The following is a 15,803-nucleotide window of genomic DNA, read 5'->3' on the forward strand; positions in this document are numbered from 1 at the left end:
TTTTTTTTTTGAAACCCTTCATATGCATGTGCCATTTGGTGAAGCAGGTTAAGCTATTGCTTGGTGTAGATGCCAATTCTAGTCCCAGCTGTCCACTTCCCATCCAGCTCCCTACTAACACACCTGGGAAAGCAGCAGAGGATGGTCCAAGTGCTTGGGCCCCTGTGCCCATGTGGGAGACCCGGATGAAGCTCTAGGCTCCTGGCTCCAGATCAGCACAGTGCCTGTTGTCGCGGCAATTTGGGGAGTGAACCAGCAAATGAAAGACCTTTCTCTTCGTCTCTCCTTCTCTCTATATAACTCTTTCAAATGAAGAAAGCTTTGAAAACAATACATTTTCCTTCCTTTCTTATAGACTTAGTTATTTATTTGAAAGTCAGAGTTACAGAGAGAGAGAGATCTTCCAATGCTGGTTCACTCCCCAAATTGCCGCAGTGGCCAAGATGGGTCAGGCCGAAGAGAGAATCTTCTTCCAGGTCTCCCACACGGGTGCAGGGGCCCAAGCACGTGGGCCATCTTCCACTGCTTTCCCCAGGCCCTTAGTAGGGAACTGGAGTGGAAGTAGAGTAACTGGGACCTGAACTCACGGGTATACGGAATGCAGGTGTCCGAGGCGGCAGCTGTACACACTGCACCCCAGTGCCGCCTCGGCATTGCATTTCTTAGGGTGAGCTGACCGAATCCACAGGATCCGGCACTCAAAGTAATTTTGGTTAAGTCTGCCGTGGTGAAGGCGGTGGACTCCACTGTCACTGAAGGGTTGATTGGTTTCAGAGGCTGTGGCCTTGAGCGTGTTTAAATAAGGATCAGACCATAGTAACAGAAAACTCTGGAGGTCAGCTCTGGTCTCTCCGACTTCCTGGTAAACCCTGTTTGCCAATCTTCGGTTCCCGCAGTGCGTGATGACTGCCACAACAAAACCCACTCCTGGGGCTGCAATGGGAGACTCACGGTGGGCGGTGGGGGAGGGGCCGGAGCTCAAGGCCAGAGGTCAAGGCCAGGTAGATCGGCTTTGGCAAGTGACTTAATCACCAAGCTAGAGTCAGGGGGAAATTAGTAGAAGCGAGGCGGGAGCACAGGGCTCCGCCCCTGGGAGGCGTAGCCGGGGCCAGGAGCCAATCTGGAGCAGGTGTGCACACGGCCCGCCCCGCTAGTGCTATAAAAGGAGGGCCGCACCTCCTGCTGCTGACAGGGTCAATTCTGGCTGCCTCGGTGGGTGGTCCGCTCCTGCTTCTCCAGCCTGCCCTGCTGTGTTTCTGCCACAGAGCGCACTGTTTGCTCCAGGGGCTCTTTCTGCGTCCACTATGGTGAGTCTGCGTCCACACTCGCCAGCCCAGGGTTCTAGCGTCACGGTGGGGAGGGGACTGGAAACGCTGCGGCTGGCATGTGGGGGGCCCAGCAGTGCAACGCTGCCTACAAAGTTGGGGGTCCTGCAGGGCGCTCGATTCGCGTCAGGCTCTCGGGCCATCCTTTCTGGGCACTTGCACGTACCGGTCCGGCCGAGGGCACACCTTCCTCCAGGCGAAGGCGGGCCAGCTGAGGGCAGTGGGGCTGGCGTCCCCTGGCTGCGGGGCCGGGGCCTGGCTGCTCGGCAGGAGTCCCCAGGCCACGCCTCGGCCCTGGGCTTCAGTGCGCTCTGCTGTGGACGGTGGAAGGACACTTCCAAGCCAGCTGCCTGCCGTGACTATTCCGTGAGGCCTGGCGGCGTGGGAGGCTGCTGGGTTAAGACACCCTTACTCAGGAGGCGCGGCAGTGACTGGGGAGGCAGCGACGGGAAAGCCTTTTGTTGTGGTTCCTCGGCTTTTTCTCTATTTTCCTCTTCTTTTTCCTTCTTTCCTGGCTCCCTTTCTTCTTTCCATTTGAAAGACAGGTACAGAGAGAGAGGGCGGGACAAAGACCTTCCGTCTGCTGGTTCACTCCCCAGATGGCCCTGTTGGCTCCATCCAGGGCTCCCACATGGGTGCAGGGGCCCAAGGACTTGGTTCACCTTCCGCTGCCTTTGTGAGCTCATGCACAGGGAGCTGGAGCGCTGCTGGCATTAGAGTGATGGCTCCTGCCTCGCTTCTAATTTTATTATTTCTTTCTGCTACCTTTGGGTTTAGTTTGCTGTTTTGCTAGTTCCTGAAATTGTAGTGAGGTTGTTGATGTAGGAGTTTTCTTGCTTTTATTTTCTTTATAGCTAGACATTTCCCTCTGGTGCAGCTTTTGTTGTATTCCATAATATTCGGCATGACGGGTTGTGGTTTCATTCACCGCTTAAGTTTTTTCCAAATCCTGTGATTTCATCTTGCATTCATTACTTTGCATAAGAGGGTGCTCTTTACTTTTTTATTAAATAAAACTCTGTATTAAGAGTTTTATTTTAATTGGCTTATAGATAAGAGTGTCCGTAAATTTAAGCTGCTAAAATTAATCAAAGATACGTTTTAATTCGTGTGACCTGAATCTCGGTATCATATGTTTTAAACTTGCTGGTAGGAAGAAATTAAAAACATTTTATGTGTGTGTGCTTAAGTTGACTCCTTCAACAAACTACACCATGTTAGATATTTAAGAGGCGTTTCCAAATACATGATTCTTAAAATTTAGAGACGGCATTGGACCTTCTGGGAAATGTTTTCTTAAGTTGTTATCTAATGGTTGAAACTGTTTGCTAAGTTTTCATGTGATATTGCTATTGTCAGCAAGCGATCTAGGACTTGCTCCCTCATTTCTCTATTCTAAGCCCAACTTGTTCTTTCATTTCTCTATTCTCTTCAAGATAGGAAACTAATTCTATTATGAAGGAATCTGTAGGATGCACCATTTAATCGTTAGACCTTATAAAAGAGATGGCTAACACTTTTCTGTAATAGCATAGCCAAAATAAGAGCTTAAATGATCATTTCCTAGCCAGATTGATTTCGCCAGCAGCGAAGTAAACAGTAAGTAGATAAAAACCTCCCTTTTAGACCAGAGGGAAAGAAAGTTTTAAAGTGAGAATACAATTTTCCTCATGGGCATCGTGTACCTTAGGAAAACTCCTACAGGACATGCCTGTGACTATAGACTTGTAGTTTAGGCCACCGAAGATTAGAGATGGGCCTTGGGCAGTCCCTTGACTTGCATCCTCTGGTCTGCTTTAACAAAACCCAGGAGGATAAGAAAGCCAGGCATCAGAAGCAATGGGTGGCAGGCCTATTAATGGCTGTTCTGTACAGTGATCTGCCCTCCAGGAGACCCACCAGGCCAGTCCACTGCAGTGGCTTTCAATGGGGTAAGCCTGGACTGCAGCAGAAGTCAGCTTGTGAAGGGCCCTGGCAGCTCTGCCAAGAGTTGGATCACTGAAATGGACCTGCCCTGGAGTCGAAGGATGCCCAGGTCAGAGCCACAGATCTTATTGGCTCTAAGCTGAAAAGCCCTTCACTCAGCCCAGCTTCCAAAGTGACCACCGCAGCTGAGGGGACGGCCAAGTAGGGTCAGCAACATTGCAGGCAGAACTGTAGATTTCCTGTTGGAGATGCCACCTGCCTTTACCTGGCCAGCTCTCCTCCCAGGCCAGCTAAGTAATGAAAGTCAACAGAGTGCCTTCCCCTAGGAGGTTCACACCTCCCTTAGGATGTCCCCATGTGGAGAGATTGATAGGTCTGGGCCTCTTAACTTCCAAGGCCTAAAGCCCACCAGATTACTCTCAAGCCCCTTCTGTCAGGTTCTAGTTGCCTCTCAATCAGAAAACTTAATTGTAGCCTAGACAGCACCTTTCTTAGCTCCTCTAATAATGAGTCTGTCCTTTGTTCTAGACCCTGTCTAGCGCACTTGGGCCTCATTTCTTTGTAATCATAACCTCTACTCTACCACTGATGGCTCTACTCCCAACCTGTGTGTACTGATGGTCCTCTTTCCCAGTTAATGCTGTGTAATTGTTGAAAACCTCTCTACATTCAAACCCCTCTACCTACAAAAGATGAGTGACTTTTCTTCCAGTCTTGGCTGGAATCAGCTTTCCGGTCTGTTGGGTGTTCCCCAATAAACCTTTCCCTTGAAAAAAAAAAGAGAGGGAGGTGCCTTTCTCTGAATGGAGGAGAGAACTTCCACTTTGACTATGAGCTTGTCTAAATATGATCAGAGTCGGTGAACTCGGAAGGCTTCCATAGACTTGGCAACTCATGACGGGAGCCTAGGGTGGTTACTGGCACCATAAACTAGAGTGTCAATTTGTTGGGTCAACAACAGGAGTCACTGTGTGCTTGCTCCTCATGTGGGATCTCTGTCCTTAATGTGCTATACATTGTGATTTCATGCTATAACTAGTAGTGAAACAGTATGTTTCACTTTGTGTTTCTGTGTGGGTGCACACTGTTGAAATCATTACTTAATATATACTAAATTGATTTTCTGTATATAAAGAGAATTGAAAATGAATCTTGATGTGAATGGAAGGGGAGGGGGAGAGGGAGCAGGAAAGGGGAGGGCTGCAGGTGGGAGAGAAGTTATGGGGGAGGGGAAGCCATTGTAATCCATTTTCTGTAGTTTGGAAATTTATGTTCATTAAATAAAAGAGAGTTCAGTTTGGGCTGCTGAAACAAAGTCCCATAAACTAGGTGGCTTAACAGTGACAGAAATTTATTCCTCCACAATTTTGGAGAGTGGGACATCCAAGTTCAAGGTGCCAGCAGATTCGCTGCCTGGTGAGGGCTTGCTGGCTGCCTTGTGGACAGCCATCTTCTCACTGTACCTTCCTGTGGGGGAAGTAAAGAACTCTGGTCTCTGCCTCCCTGAAGGCACTCACTTCTTTCATGAGAGCTCTCCTCTCGTGGCCGAATCTCTTCCTAAAGACCCAACACACTGGGGATCAGGGTTCAGCCTAGGAATCTGGGGGAGACATAGTTCAGTCCCTGCTAGGTTCTCAGGAAGCTCAAGCTGCTGGGTGCCAGAGAGGTGGTTAACAGTCTTCCACCTGGGCCAACTCACTTCACCTCCGTGGACCTCTGGATTCTTACATGAGATTAAGTTGTCTTCTGGAGTCATGATAGGAAAGAAAAGAAATGAGGTAAAAATCTTAGAAAGTGCATCCACTTCATTGAATCCCAGGAAGATGTCTGGGGCGGCGGGCCATCTTTGGAAGAGTCCCTGGAGTGAGATCTCGGCAGGGCATAGTGGAGCATTCCTCTAGACTCCTAGCTGCACTGGTAGATAGAAATAGCTTAGGAAGAGCTTGCATTTTGAGGACAGGCAGAGTGCTGTGGGACCCCTGCATCCCACAGCACCATGCCTGGGTTGGAGTCCTGGCTCCACTTCCATTCCCAGCTCCTGCTCACGCACACCCTAGGAGGCAGCAGCGATGACTCCAGTGCTCGAGTCCCTGCCACACAGATGGGAGGCCTAGCTTGAGTTCCAGGTTCCTGATTTTCACCTGACCCGGTCTCTGCTCTTGTGAGCATCTGGGGAGGAAATCAGCAGATGAAAAATGTGCTCTCTGAGTCTCTGTCCCTGTCTCTCTGTCTTTTAAATAAAACACGAGGCAACAATTTTAAAAGAATGTGTGCTTTAGAAATGTTACTCCCTGTGTGGAGGGTGCACTGGTTGGAGTCCATTCTAGTATCAGGCCAGTTGAGGCGATTGCAGGCTTCAAGGCGAGGGCTGGGGAAGAGCTGGACTAGGATGAGATCAGCAGGGAGGGAGACGGCTGTGAGGAATTTGAGTGGGGCTGGACTCTTGACCTTCTAATTTTTTTTTTGTGCAGGATCCTACAGCTGAATATCTATTTCAGTTACTAGACAACAACAGAGAGAGGTACACCCCTCCCACACTTGAGGAAATCGAGGAGTATTTGCAGGACCTCCGTGAGCCACATAAGGAAGAGGCAGAAACACCGGCAGTGCCTCTGCCTGCCTGTGGTGAGGGAAGCCAACAAGAGTCAGCCCAGAGCCTGGCGATGCCGACCTTGACCCCCACAGTGCCTTCTGAGCGTCCGAACATCCCCGGGACCGTCCTCATCCAGAACTCCACACAACCCTCTGTTACGGACCTTGATAGACCTCTTGAGGACCAAAGTAAGACTCTTTTCACAGACCAGGAAGTAACCTTTGATCAGACCAAACCCACAGCAGACTCCCAGATGACAGGTGTCACTGACATTCCGAAGATGACACCGACTGATGGTCAGAAGTCAGCTGGCACTGCCGGCAAGCTGACAGTGTCCAGTGAAGACGACCAGTTGAAGACCCTCGGCATGATCCAGATGACATGGGATGATCAGAGCAATACCCCCAGTGAGAACCAGACTCTGCATGGAGCTCAGATGACAACTCTTACAGAGCGGCATGGGAGGACTCCCGGTGGTGACCAGATCCTCGATGGGGCCCAGAAGAGCAACACCACTGGTGGCCAGAGATTCTATAGGGGTCAGATCAGCAACTCTACTGGTGACCAGACCCTCTATGGTGGTCAGATGAGTGCCCCAAGTTGTGACCATCAGACCCTCTATGGGGGCCAGATGAACACCCCAGCTAGTGACCAGAACCTGTATGTGCGTCAGATGAACTCACCACCTGGTGACCAGACCCTCTATGGGGACCAGGTGAACTTGCCAATTGGTGACCAGACCTTATATGGGGGTCAGATGAATGCCCCAAGTGGTGACCATCAGACCCTCTATGGGGGCCAGATGAACACCCCAGCTAGTGACCAGACCCAGTATGTGGGCCAGATGAACTCGCCAATTGGTGACCAGACCCTCTATGGGGGCCAGGTGAACTCGCCAATTGGTGACCAGACCCTCTATGGGGTTCAGATGAACTTGACAACTGCTGACCAGCCCTTGTATGGGAGCCAGATGAATGCCCCAAGTGGTGAGCATCAGACCCTCTATGGGGGCCAGATGAACACCCCAGCTAGTGACCAGAACCTGTATGTGCGTCAGATGAACTCACCAACTGGTGACCAGACCCTCTATGGGGACCAGGTGAACTCGCCAATTGGTGACCAGACCTTATATAGGGGCCAGATGAATGCCGCAAGTGGTGACCATCAGACCCTCTATGGGGGCCAGATGAACACCCCAGCTAGTGACCAGACCCTGTATGTGGGCCAGATAAACTCACCAGCTGGTGACCAGACCCTCTATGGGGGCCAGGTGAACTTGACAACTGCTGACCAGACCTTGTATGGGGGCCAGATGAATGCCCCAAGTGGTGACCATCAGACCCTCTATGGGGGCCAGATGAACACCCCAGCTAGTGACCAGACCCTGTATGTGGGCCAGATGAACTCACCAACTGGTGACCAGACCCTCTATCAGGGCCAGTTGAACGCCACTACTAATGACCAGACCCTATTTGTGGGCCAGATGCACTCACCAACTGATGACCAGACCCTCTATGAGGGTCAGATGAACGTGCCAACTGCTAACCAGACCTTGTATGGGGGCCAGATGAACACCCCAGCTATTGACCAGACCCTGTATGTAGGCCAGATGAACTCACCAACTGGTGACCAGACCCTGTATGTGGGCCAGATGAACACCCCAGCTAGTGACCAGACCCTGTATGGGGGCCAGATGAATTCTCCAACTGGTGACCAGACCCTATATGTGGGCCAGATTAACTTGCCAACTGGTGACCAGACTCTCTATGGGGGCCAGATGATGCCCTTCACTGGTAACTGCTCCCTCTATGGGGGCCAGATGATGACCAATAGTAGCCAAGTCTATGGGACTCAAATGATGCCCCATCAGTCCTTCTCATTGCCACACCCAGGATTTGTATATGCTTCAAGTTTCCTTTTGATCCAAGGACAACCTCCAGAGTACTTTTCAAGTTCTTCTTTGGTTCGAGGACAACTCTTAGAAAAGCAGAATTGGAACCTACAGACCCAGCGCTATCAGCCTCCGAAGAATCCTGAGCTTTTGAAGCCTTATGTCTGTACATATCCTGACTGTGGGAAATCTTACTCAAAGTCTTCCTACCTCCAGATCCATAAGCGTAAACACACAGGTGAGTGAGGACCCAGACAGGGGTAAGGGGTTTGGGGCCTTTTAAATTTGTTTATTTATTTATTTATTTATTTAGAAAGAGTTACAGAGAGATGGGGAAAGACTGATATCTTCCATCTCTTGGTTCACTCCGCTAGAAGGCTGCCACGACCAAGGCTGGGCCAGGCCAAAGCCAGGAGCTTCATCCAAGTCTCCCACATGGGTGCAGGGGCCACTGCCTTTTCTAGATCATTAGCAAGCAGCTGGATCGCAGTTGGAGCAGCTAGGATGCAAACTGGTGCCCATATGGGATGCTAGTGTCTCAGGCAGTGGCTTTACCCACTATGGCTCTGGCCATTGTGGACAATTAGGGAGCAAACCAATGCATGAAGACCTCTCTCTCTTTCTCTTGTGTAACTCTGACTTTCAAATAAATAAATAGCTCTTAAAAAAAAAAAAAAGGGCAGTGTGAATAAAGTAGTCCTAGGACAGGCTCTGCTCGTGGGCCAGAGTTGTTCTGTGGCATGGATTGTATGCAGGTGATGGAATAAGGAAGGAATATGTTTGGCCCTTTCTGCAGGTTCTTGACCCTGCCTCTACGGGGACTGTGGCTTCATGGACCCCATTCTAGAACTAACAGCCCTGGACGCCCTCCGTTCACTCTTGTTCCTCTTCTTTCTTCTCCTCGTTTCCTTTCTTCCTCTCCTCCTTCATGGTTTTCCTCTGTCCCTCCATCTCCTTTTTACTCACCCCCTCCAGGCATTTCTCCTCTGACTCTTCCTCCCAACGTGCCCCAAACCCTGTTATTCTTGGTCACTTCCCACAGCGCTGCCCGCCATGACCCTGAGATAGGAGTCTCTCCTTGTCTCTCTTGCAGGGGAGAAGCCCTATGAATGCAGTGAGGAAGGATGCCCATGGAGATTCTCCCGCGTGGACGAGCTCAGCAGACACAAGAGGAAGCACTCTGGGGAGCGGCCCTACACGTGTACCAAGTGCGACAAGAGCTTTGCGCGATCTGATCACCTGTGACAGCATCAGAAAGTCCATAGATGATTTCCACCCAGAACTATGAACTCCTCAGCCCGAGAGGAAATACATAGGGCTGAAAAATTCTCCCTTATTATTTTTGCTTTCCTGATCATCAGCACTGTGCCAACACGGTGCATGCTTAATATTATTGGTAAGCTTTTTAAAGCATTTGTTATTTTTTCTAAGATGTGTGGATTTTCATACAAAAACTGAATCAAACAGAACTTCATAGAATCAGAAACAGTCTTCATTCGTTCCCCTCTTGCAGGGTAACTGCTTTTATGAGGGTGCTATGAATCCTTCTAGATCTTGGCTGTACTTGCAAAACTGTGCCATGAAAGCTGCCCGTGCCCAGGTGCAGTCACATCGGACCCAAACCATGGAGGTCATGGAGGAGGGGACCTCGTGCTTCCGTGTCTGAGAGCAGAGCCGTGGCTCCTGAAGATCCTTACGCCTAGAAGAGCTCTAACAAGAACTCTGTAATTCCATGTAAGTTGCTTCTATGAAGATCTTTTTTTTAATACTTATCTTTTAAAAAAAGATGTTATGTACTTGAAAGGCAGAGTTACTAAAGAGAAGCAGAGACAGCAGGCAATCGTCTGTTTGCTGGTTTACTCCCCAAATGGCTGCCCTGGGCTGGGACTAGGGCAAGCTGAAGTCAGGAGCCAGGAGCTTTTGGGTCTCCCATGTGGGTACAGATACCCAAGGATGTGGGTTTTCTAAGGATGTTCTGTGTTCTAAATTTAAGGAAAGTTTTTCGCTTGAACTATCTATAGCTTGTACCGATTCGATAAATATTCTTGTGAGAAGAATGGCAACATTTTTATTTTTCTCTGTCTGGTCCCGCCAAAATTTGAAACTGTGACTATTCTTATTTTGTGACAATATACTTACTTGCCTACGTTCAATAAGGATCTTCTCTCTTTTTACTAGTGCATAATTCCAAACAGCGAGTTAGCAGCAGCGGAGAGCGGACCCCAGAGAGCCATGAGCACCCGAGCAGCGCCACCCTCACGCCCAGGAGGAGCCGCAGCCGCCAGCAGCGAGGCCGAGACCCGCATCCATCTGCACGGCGCCCCTGAAACCAAGCGCGCAGGGCGGTGGACCCAGTGAACTGGTTCCATGTGCGAAAGGCTCTGGTTCATCCAGGGGAAGAGCACGGAGGAAGCGTGTTTGTACCCAGCCTGCATAAAGGAGAATTACCCAGGGAGGGTCTCAGCAGTGTGGGGCGATACTGGGGTGTGGGCAGCAAAGGGTGCAGACCCTGGTGCAGCTCCAGGGCAAGGCAGCCAAAGTGCTGCGGCCAGGAACCCTTGTAGATGCGGTCGCCCCTTGGGGAGAACCCTTGTGGACACGGCCCCCGCCTTGTGGAGAACACTTGTGGACACATCCACCGCCACGGGGAGAACTCTTGTGAACTCGGCTTGCGCCGTGGCTGAGAACCTGTGTGGACACGGACCCCGCCTTGGGAAGAACCCTTTTGGATGCGGTCCCCACCTTGGGGAGAACCTTTGTAGAAACTGCCCATGCTGCTACTGGGGAGAACCCTTGTAGATGCGGCCTGCACCGTGGGGAGAACCCTTGTGGATGCGGCCCTTGGTGTGGGGCCCGCACTGTTGCACACAAGGTCCAAGCGTAGGGGTCCATGCTGTGAGTGGCAGAATCCCAGAAGAGTGGGAGTGGGGAAAAGAAGGAAGGACCCGGTCCCCGCTACCCTCTGCAAGTGCAGCCCCTAGGCCGTGGCCCAGGGCGTTCCCACCCTCCCGTGCAGAAGTGATGGAAGGTGCTGGCGGGCAGGTGGTGGGAGAAGGCCGAGCAGCGAGACCATGGGCGCGGGCTGCGGAGCAGGACTCACTCCTCACCGAAGACAGCCTGGAGAGGACGGAGGAGCACCAGCAGCTGACCCAAGGCTGCCTCCCGCCAAGGTTCCCGCCAACGTCCAGAGGTGGGGCAGGAATGAAAGGGGAGCCAGAGACTCCAACACCGGTGGCTGTCCCCACCCCAGCAGTGCACAGACAATTGGAGCTGCACCTTCCTGATTACTGGAGCGCATTGTCAAGGCAGCTTGGGATTTTTATTATCTTTTCCTGAAGATGTCCCTTTTTGGAAATAACAAATGTGTTTAAGAGAAAAAAGCCTAGTTTTTCTCAGTACACCTTTAAAGAGTTTTAAATTGCTTCCTATCTGATCAAGTTGAGATGTTTTAAGAACTTTACTTTTATATTTGCAGTAAAAGTTTGCAACTTGATTTTTGAAAAAGTGAAACTTCAATCAGCTCTTAATAAAGGATTTAAATTAAAAAAAGAAAACAACCCACGTTGGTTATGTCACTGAGGCATTGAGCACGGACATGGGATGAGAGCAGAGGAAGGCTGAAGTCTGCCTGGGTTTGGCTTCCCAGCCTCCAAAGAAGTTTATTTTCATTTTTATTTATGTAGAAGGCAGACAGTGGGAGTTCTGTCCACTGATTATCCCTCTGAATGCCTGTGATAGCCTGGATTGGGCTGAGCTGCAGCCCGGACCTGTATTCTTGCCCTGGGTCTGCTACCTGGGCTGGCAGGGACCCAAGTGCTCGAGCCATCACCTGCTGCCTCCCAGGTGTGCACCAGCAGGAAGCCAGGACTGAAGGTGCAGTCAGCACTCAAGCCCAGGCACTCTGCTAGGGGATGGGAATATCCCAACTTGCATCTTAACTGCTCAGCCCAAGGCCCATGCCATTCAACAGATTTTTAATTCGGAGATTCCTATGTAGTTAATTGCTATTTTTGAAGCACTTGTGTAAATAATCAGATTGGGTCTTTTGAAACTAAATTTAGTTTATAAACAAATTACCTCTTATTCTCTTTTGTAAAACTAGGGGAAACTGTAGAAAAGTGGTTTAGAGAAAAACGATGTCTGTCTGCTGGTCGAGTGTAACCCTGTCTGTTGTTTTAGAGTTATTCTCTCTCTTGATGTTGGACTGGATCCTGACTTCTGGTTTCCTCCAATATGTGGCTACCACTCTCTAGCTTAGAACAGGACTGTGTTGTAAGACATAATCAGGCTAATCATTTCACGAGCTCCCTCTTAGATCCAAGAGCCAAACAAGATTTGTTTGGACATCTGAATTCTAGTTTGTCACTGATGCAAATATGACTAGAAATTTACATTAAATGCCCGTACAGATTCAACTTCAATGGCTGTTGCCACTCAACCACACTCACTCAATTTCTTTGCTGAGGTAGTCTTAGGTAACAGAATTAGTCTTAATTCTCTAGTAGGCAGACAAGATGGCTAGACTCATGTAAATTCTGGGGGAGCTGAGAGTAGGCTGAGTGGCTACAGTAAGTCTCACCCAGTTCTTTGATTTATTTAGCTGGTTCCCCTTCAGGCTTGGGTTCATCATTTTAAACCATTTTACAAACTGAATTTATCATTTGACTATTAATCTTACTTTGCATGGTCATTTCTGAACATTGTACCTGATCCTTGAAAGTCTCTGAAGTACAACGCCTAACTGGATAATGCTGGCCCAGCTCTGAGAGAGGATAGCCAATGCCCATGGAACAGGCCCAAGTGATTTTAACGAACTCCAGGCAGCCTAGTTCTGCGAGCCACTTTTCTGGACCTTGTCACTCAAACATGGGCAAAGACTTGACATCAACTCAGTTTCCAACCATTCCCGGATCAACCAGAACAGGTCCATCCTGGCGTCGAGGGACAGTCAAAACCACACTTGAGATTGGGTGGTCGACAATGCTTTTGGAGTAGAAGATCGAGCACAAGGGGGAAATGGCGTCCCCTACGTCAGACCCGAACCAAAGTAGAGCTGGGAGGTCCTGGAGATCTCCTGCTTCTGCGTCTCAGAGAATTCCTGAAAACACAATGTCACTCTGCCCTTTAAATAAATAACTTTTGAAACAGAAATGTGTGTAAGTTACATGTGTTTTCCAAATGAGTGTCTGCAAGAGTTAGGTGTTGTCATGGCCAGTGAGGACAGCGAGCCAACCTGGAAGCAATGATCGTATCTACTCGCAGCCCCATGGTAAAAGCAAGAGGCAAAAAGAAGAGGGGCTGGCTCACTAATGTTCTGAGTGACAGTGCAGACAGGAGGATCCTATCTGAAGGAGGATTCCTACTTGTCTAGTGAAGTCAGGCCGGAGAGGAGGAAGAGGGGAGAATGACAGGAGTGGAGAAGGCGAGTTTGATGGCAGGAGGTAGGTACCTTGGCCAAGGCTGTTGATAAGGAAGCCTTGGTGGAGGCCCCTGGGAGGTTTCTCAGCTGAGGGCCCAATAAGGAGACCTTTGAATGAAGGCGCCTGGGCTGGGATGCAGCTTGCATGCGAGCTTGGCAGGCCGGTGATGGCGGAGCCTGGCAGTTCTCTGGGTGGCTTTAGTTTACTAGTCAACATGGTAGTGTGTGGCTTACAAGGATACAGTGCAGAACTTCCTTCTCTGTGACTGCATCCGTCTTTTTTTTTTTATGACAGGCAGAGTGGACAGTGAGTGAGAGAGAGACAGAAAGAGAAAGGTCTTCCTTTGCCTTTGGTTTATCGTCCAATGGCCGCCACAGCTGGCGCGCTGCAGCCGGCACACTGCGCTGATCTGAAGGCAGGAGCCAGGTGCTTCTCCTGGTCTCCCATGGGGTGCTGGGCACAAGCACTTGGGCCGTCCTCTACTGCACTCCCAGGCTACAGCAGAGAGCTGGCCTGGAAGAGGGGCAACCGGGACAGAATCCGGCGCTCCAACCAGGACTAGAACCCGGTGTGCCAGCACCGCTTGGCGGAGGATTAGCCTATTGAGCCGCAGCGCCAGCCAGAATATAAATTATTGACTTTATACCCAAAAAATACTTCCAAAAAACTTTTAAAAGGGAAAAAAATTCTTTTTATTTGAAAGACAGAGTTACAGAGGCAGAGGCACAGAGAAATTTTCCATCCACTAGTTCACTCCCCAAGTGGCCACAACAGCTGGAACTGGACTCATCTGAAGCCAGGAGCCAGGAGCTCCCTTCAGGTCTCCCACACGAGTACAGGGGCCCAAACCCTGGGCTATAGGTCTCTAATGCTTTCCCAGGTCATAGCAGAGAGCTGGATCAGAAGTGGAGCAGCCATGTCTCAAACTGCCAGTCATATGGGATGCCGGCACTGCAGGCAGTGGCTGTCACTGCTACACCACAGTGCCGACCCTAGAATATTTTCAGCAGACATGTCTTAATCTCTATGCCAAACGCCTACCCCTAAACTTATTTGAAGTTTTAAAAATTCTATTTACTGTCACTTTTTTATTTGATTCATTTATTTTCATTGCACTGGGCTGGGAGAGCATTCTCACCTTATTTGATAGGCAGAGAGACAGAGATCTTCCAGCCACTGGTGTATTCCCCCAAATGCCTGCAACAGCCAGGTGTGGGCCACACTGAAGCCGGGAGCCAAGAACTCAATCTATGTCTCCCATGCGAGTCATAGAGACACAAGTACGTGGGCCTCATCTGCTGCCTCCCAGAATGTGCATTCGTAGGAAGCTGGATTGAAAAGAGTAGCCCAGACTTGACCCAGGCGCTCTGATAGAGGATGCAGGCATCCCAAGAGATGACTTAAGCCATTGCACTAAACACACCTGTAACTAAGCTTACTTTTAAAAAATTTTTATTTGAAAGGCAGATTTCCGCAGAGAGAGGGAGAGATCTCCCATCTGCTCCTTTACTCTCCAAAAGACTGGAGTTCCAAACTCCATCCTAGTCTCCCACAATTGCACAGGAGCCCAAAGATGGAGCCCTTTGCTGCTGCTTTCCCAGGCACCATCAGCAGGGAGCTGGATCAGAAGTAGAGCAGCTGGGACTCCAACTGGTTCGCCCCAGGTACATCGAGGCCACTAATGGCTCAGACCAAGACAGCCACACAGGATGGGATCAGTGTGGGGTGGGAGCTTGGCTCCTCTCCTTGGCAGCACTGAGCACACTGAGAATTTTTGTCCCTGGTCTTGCTGCTGTGCAACAGAGGTAGGGCACCTTCGTGTACCTCTGACCCCCAGTGTCCCACACGGGGTATGACCAAGGGTTTATGTGCAGGAGGTGGGGGACATGGCTAACTCCAGGAGCCTTCCAGGTCCGACTCAGGCACCTCCTTGTCTCCATGTTCCTTGGTGCAGGTCCCTGAAGGCTTGATGCTCTTTGTGTTGCAGACGCTTGCAGGCTGACTCTCCTGTGAGCTCCCTGCTGCTGGGTCCAAGGTTCTCGAACTGGAATGCTCTCCCCTCTTCATTCCCCTGCTCCGTGTATTCCAACGTTTGAGGAATGACTAAACGGCACACTCTAACTAGACACCAGAGTCACCTCCTTCAGAGCCTCTGACTCTCCTGAAGGGGGCCCTCTCTCCTATGACCCCTGGACCCAGATGGGCCGCTGAACGCAGAAGCCAGGCCTCCCTCACCTCTGTGCCATCCCTGGCAGTGTTAGTGCCAAGCTGGCTCAGGCAACACCTAGAGAAAGCACCCCCTCCTGGGGAAGAGACTCACCCCTGGGGCAGACACAGCCTGCATGCGATTCCAGCCCTGACACCTGCTACCTCGGCCCAGTTCCTTTCTCACCATTAGCTTGCTGGTCAGTAAAATGGCCTGCTGAGTCCACAAATGAGGTTCAATGCCACCCAGCTGAGTCGTCAGGGTAGGCATTATCCCTTCAACCTGAGAGAGAGAGAGAGCAGGGCAGGCTAGGACCCTGAACATCTGGTACTTGGTAGTCCAGGAACCTGAGCCAGGTGGGCAAGAACAAGGAGCTACAGAGGGAGTGGTCCTTCTCGGCTCCTCTTTAATGTCCCTCTGCCCCCTCATGCATAAGTCAACT

General features: G+C 50.3%; 1 protein-coding gene across 1 annotated transcript; it reads left to right on the plus strand.

Moving 5' to 3' along the window:
• The first annotated feature begins 6,211 nt into the window (after positions 1-6,211).
• On the plus strand, positions 6,212-9,492 carry LOC149125729 (uncharacterized). The gene is made up of 2 exons (XM_089299401.1): positions 6,212-7,973; positions 8,829-9,492. Exons 1-2 carry the CDS (start codon positions 6,212-6,214, stop codon positions 8,978-8,980), a joined length of 1,914 nt encoding a protein of 637 aa, XP_089155527.1. The 3' UTR covers positions 8,981-9,492.
• Positions 9,493-15,803: the final 6,311 nt, after the last annotated feature.

The sequence above is a fragment of the Oryctolagus cuniculus genome, chromosome 7 (genome assembly GCF_051225735.1).
Source record: "Oryctolagus cuniculus isolate XC-2025 breed Fujian yellow rabbit chromosome 7, ASM5122573v1, whole genome shotgun sequence".
Classification (NCBI taxonomy): Eukaryota; Metazoa; Chordata; class Mammalia; order Lagomorpha; family Leporidae; genus Oryctolagus; species Oryctolagus cuniculus.

Excerpts from the sequence above, each read along its gene's own strand:
- LOC149125729 (XM_089299401.1), top strand. The coding sequence starts at position 6,212 with ATGATCCAGATGACATGGGATGATCAGAGCAATACCCCCAGTGAGAAC. Across the intron at positions 7,974-8,828 it reads CCATAAGCGTAAACACACAG|GGGAGAAGCCCTATGAATGC; the intron begins GTGAGTGAGGAC and ends TCTCTCTTGCAG.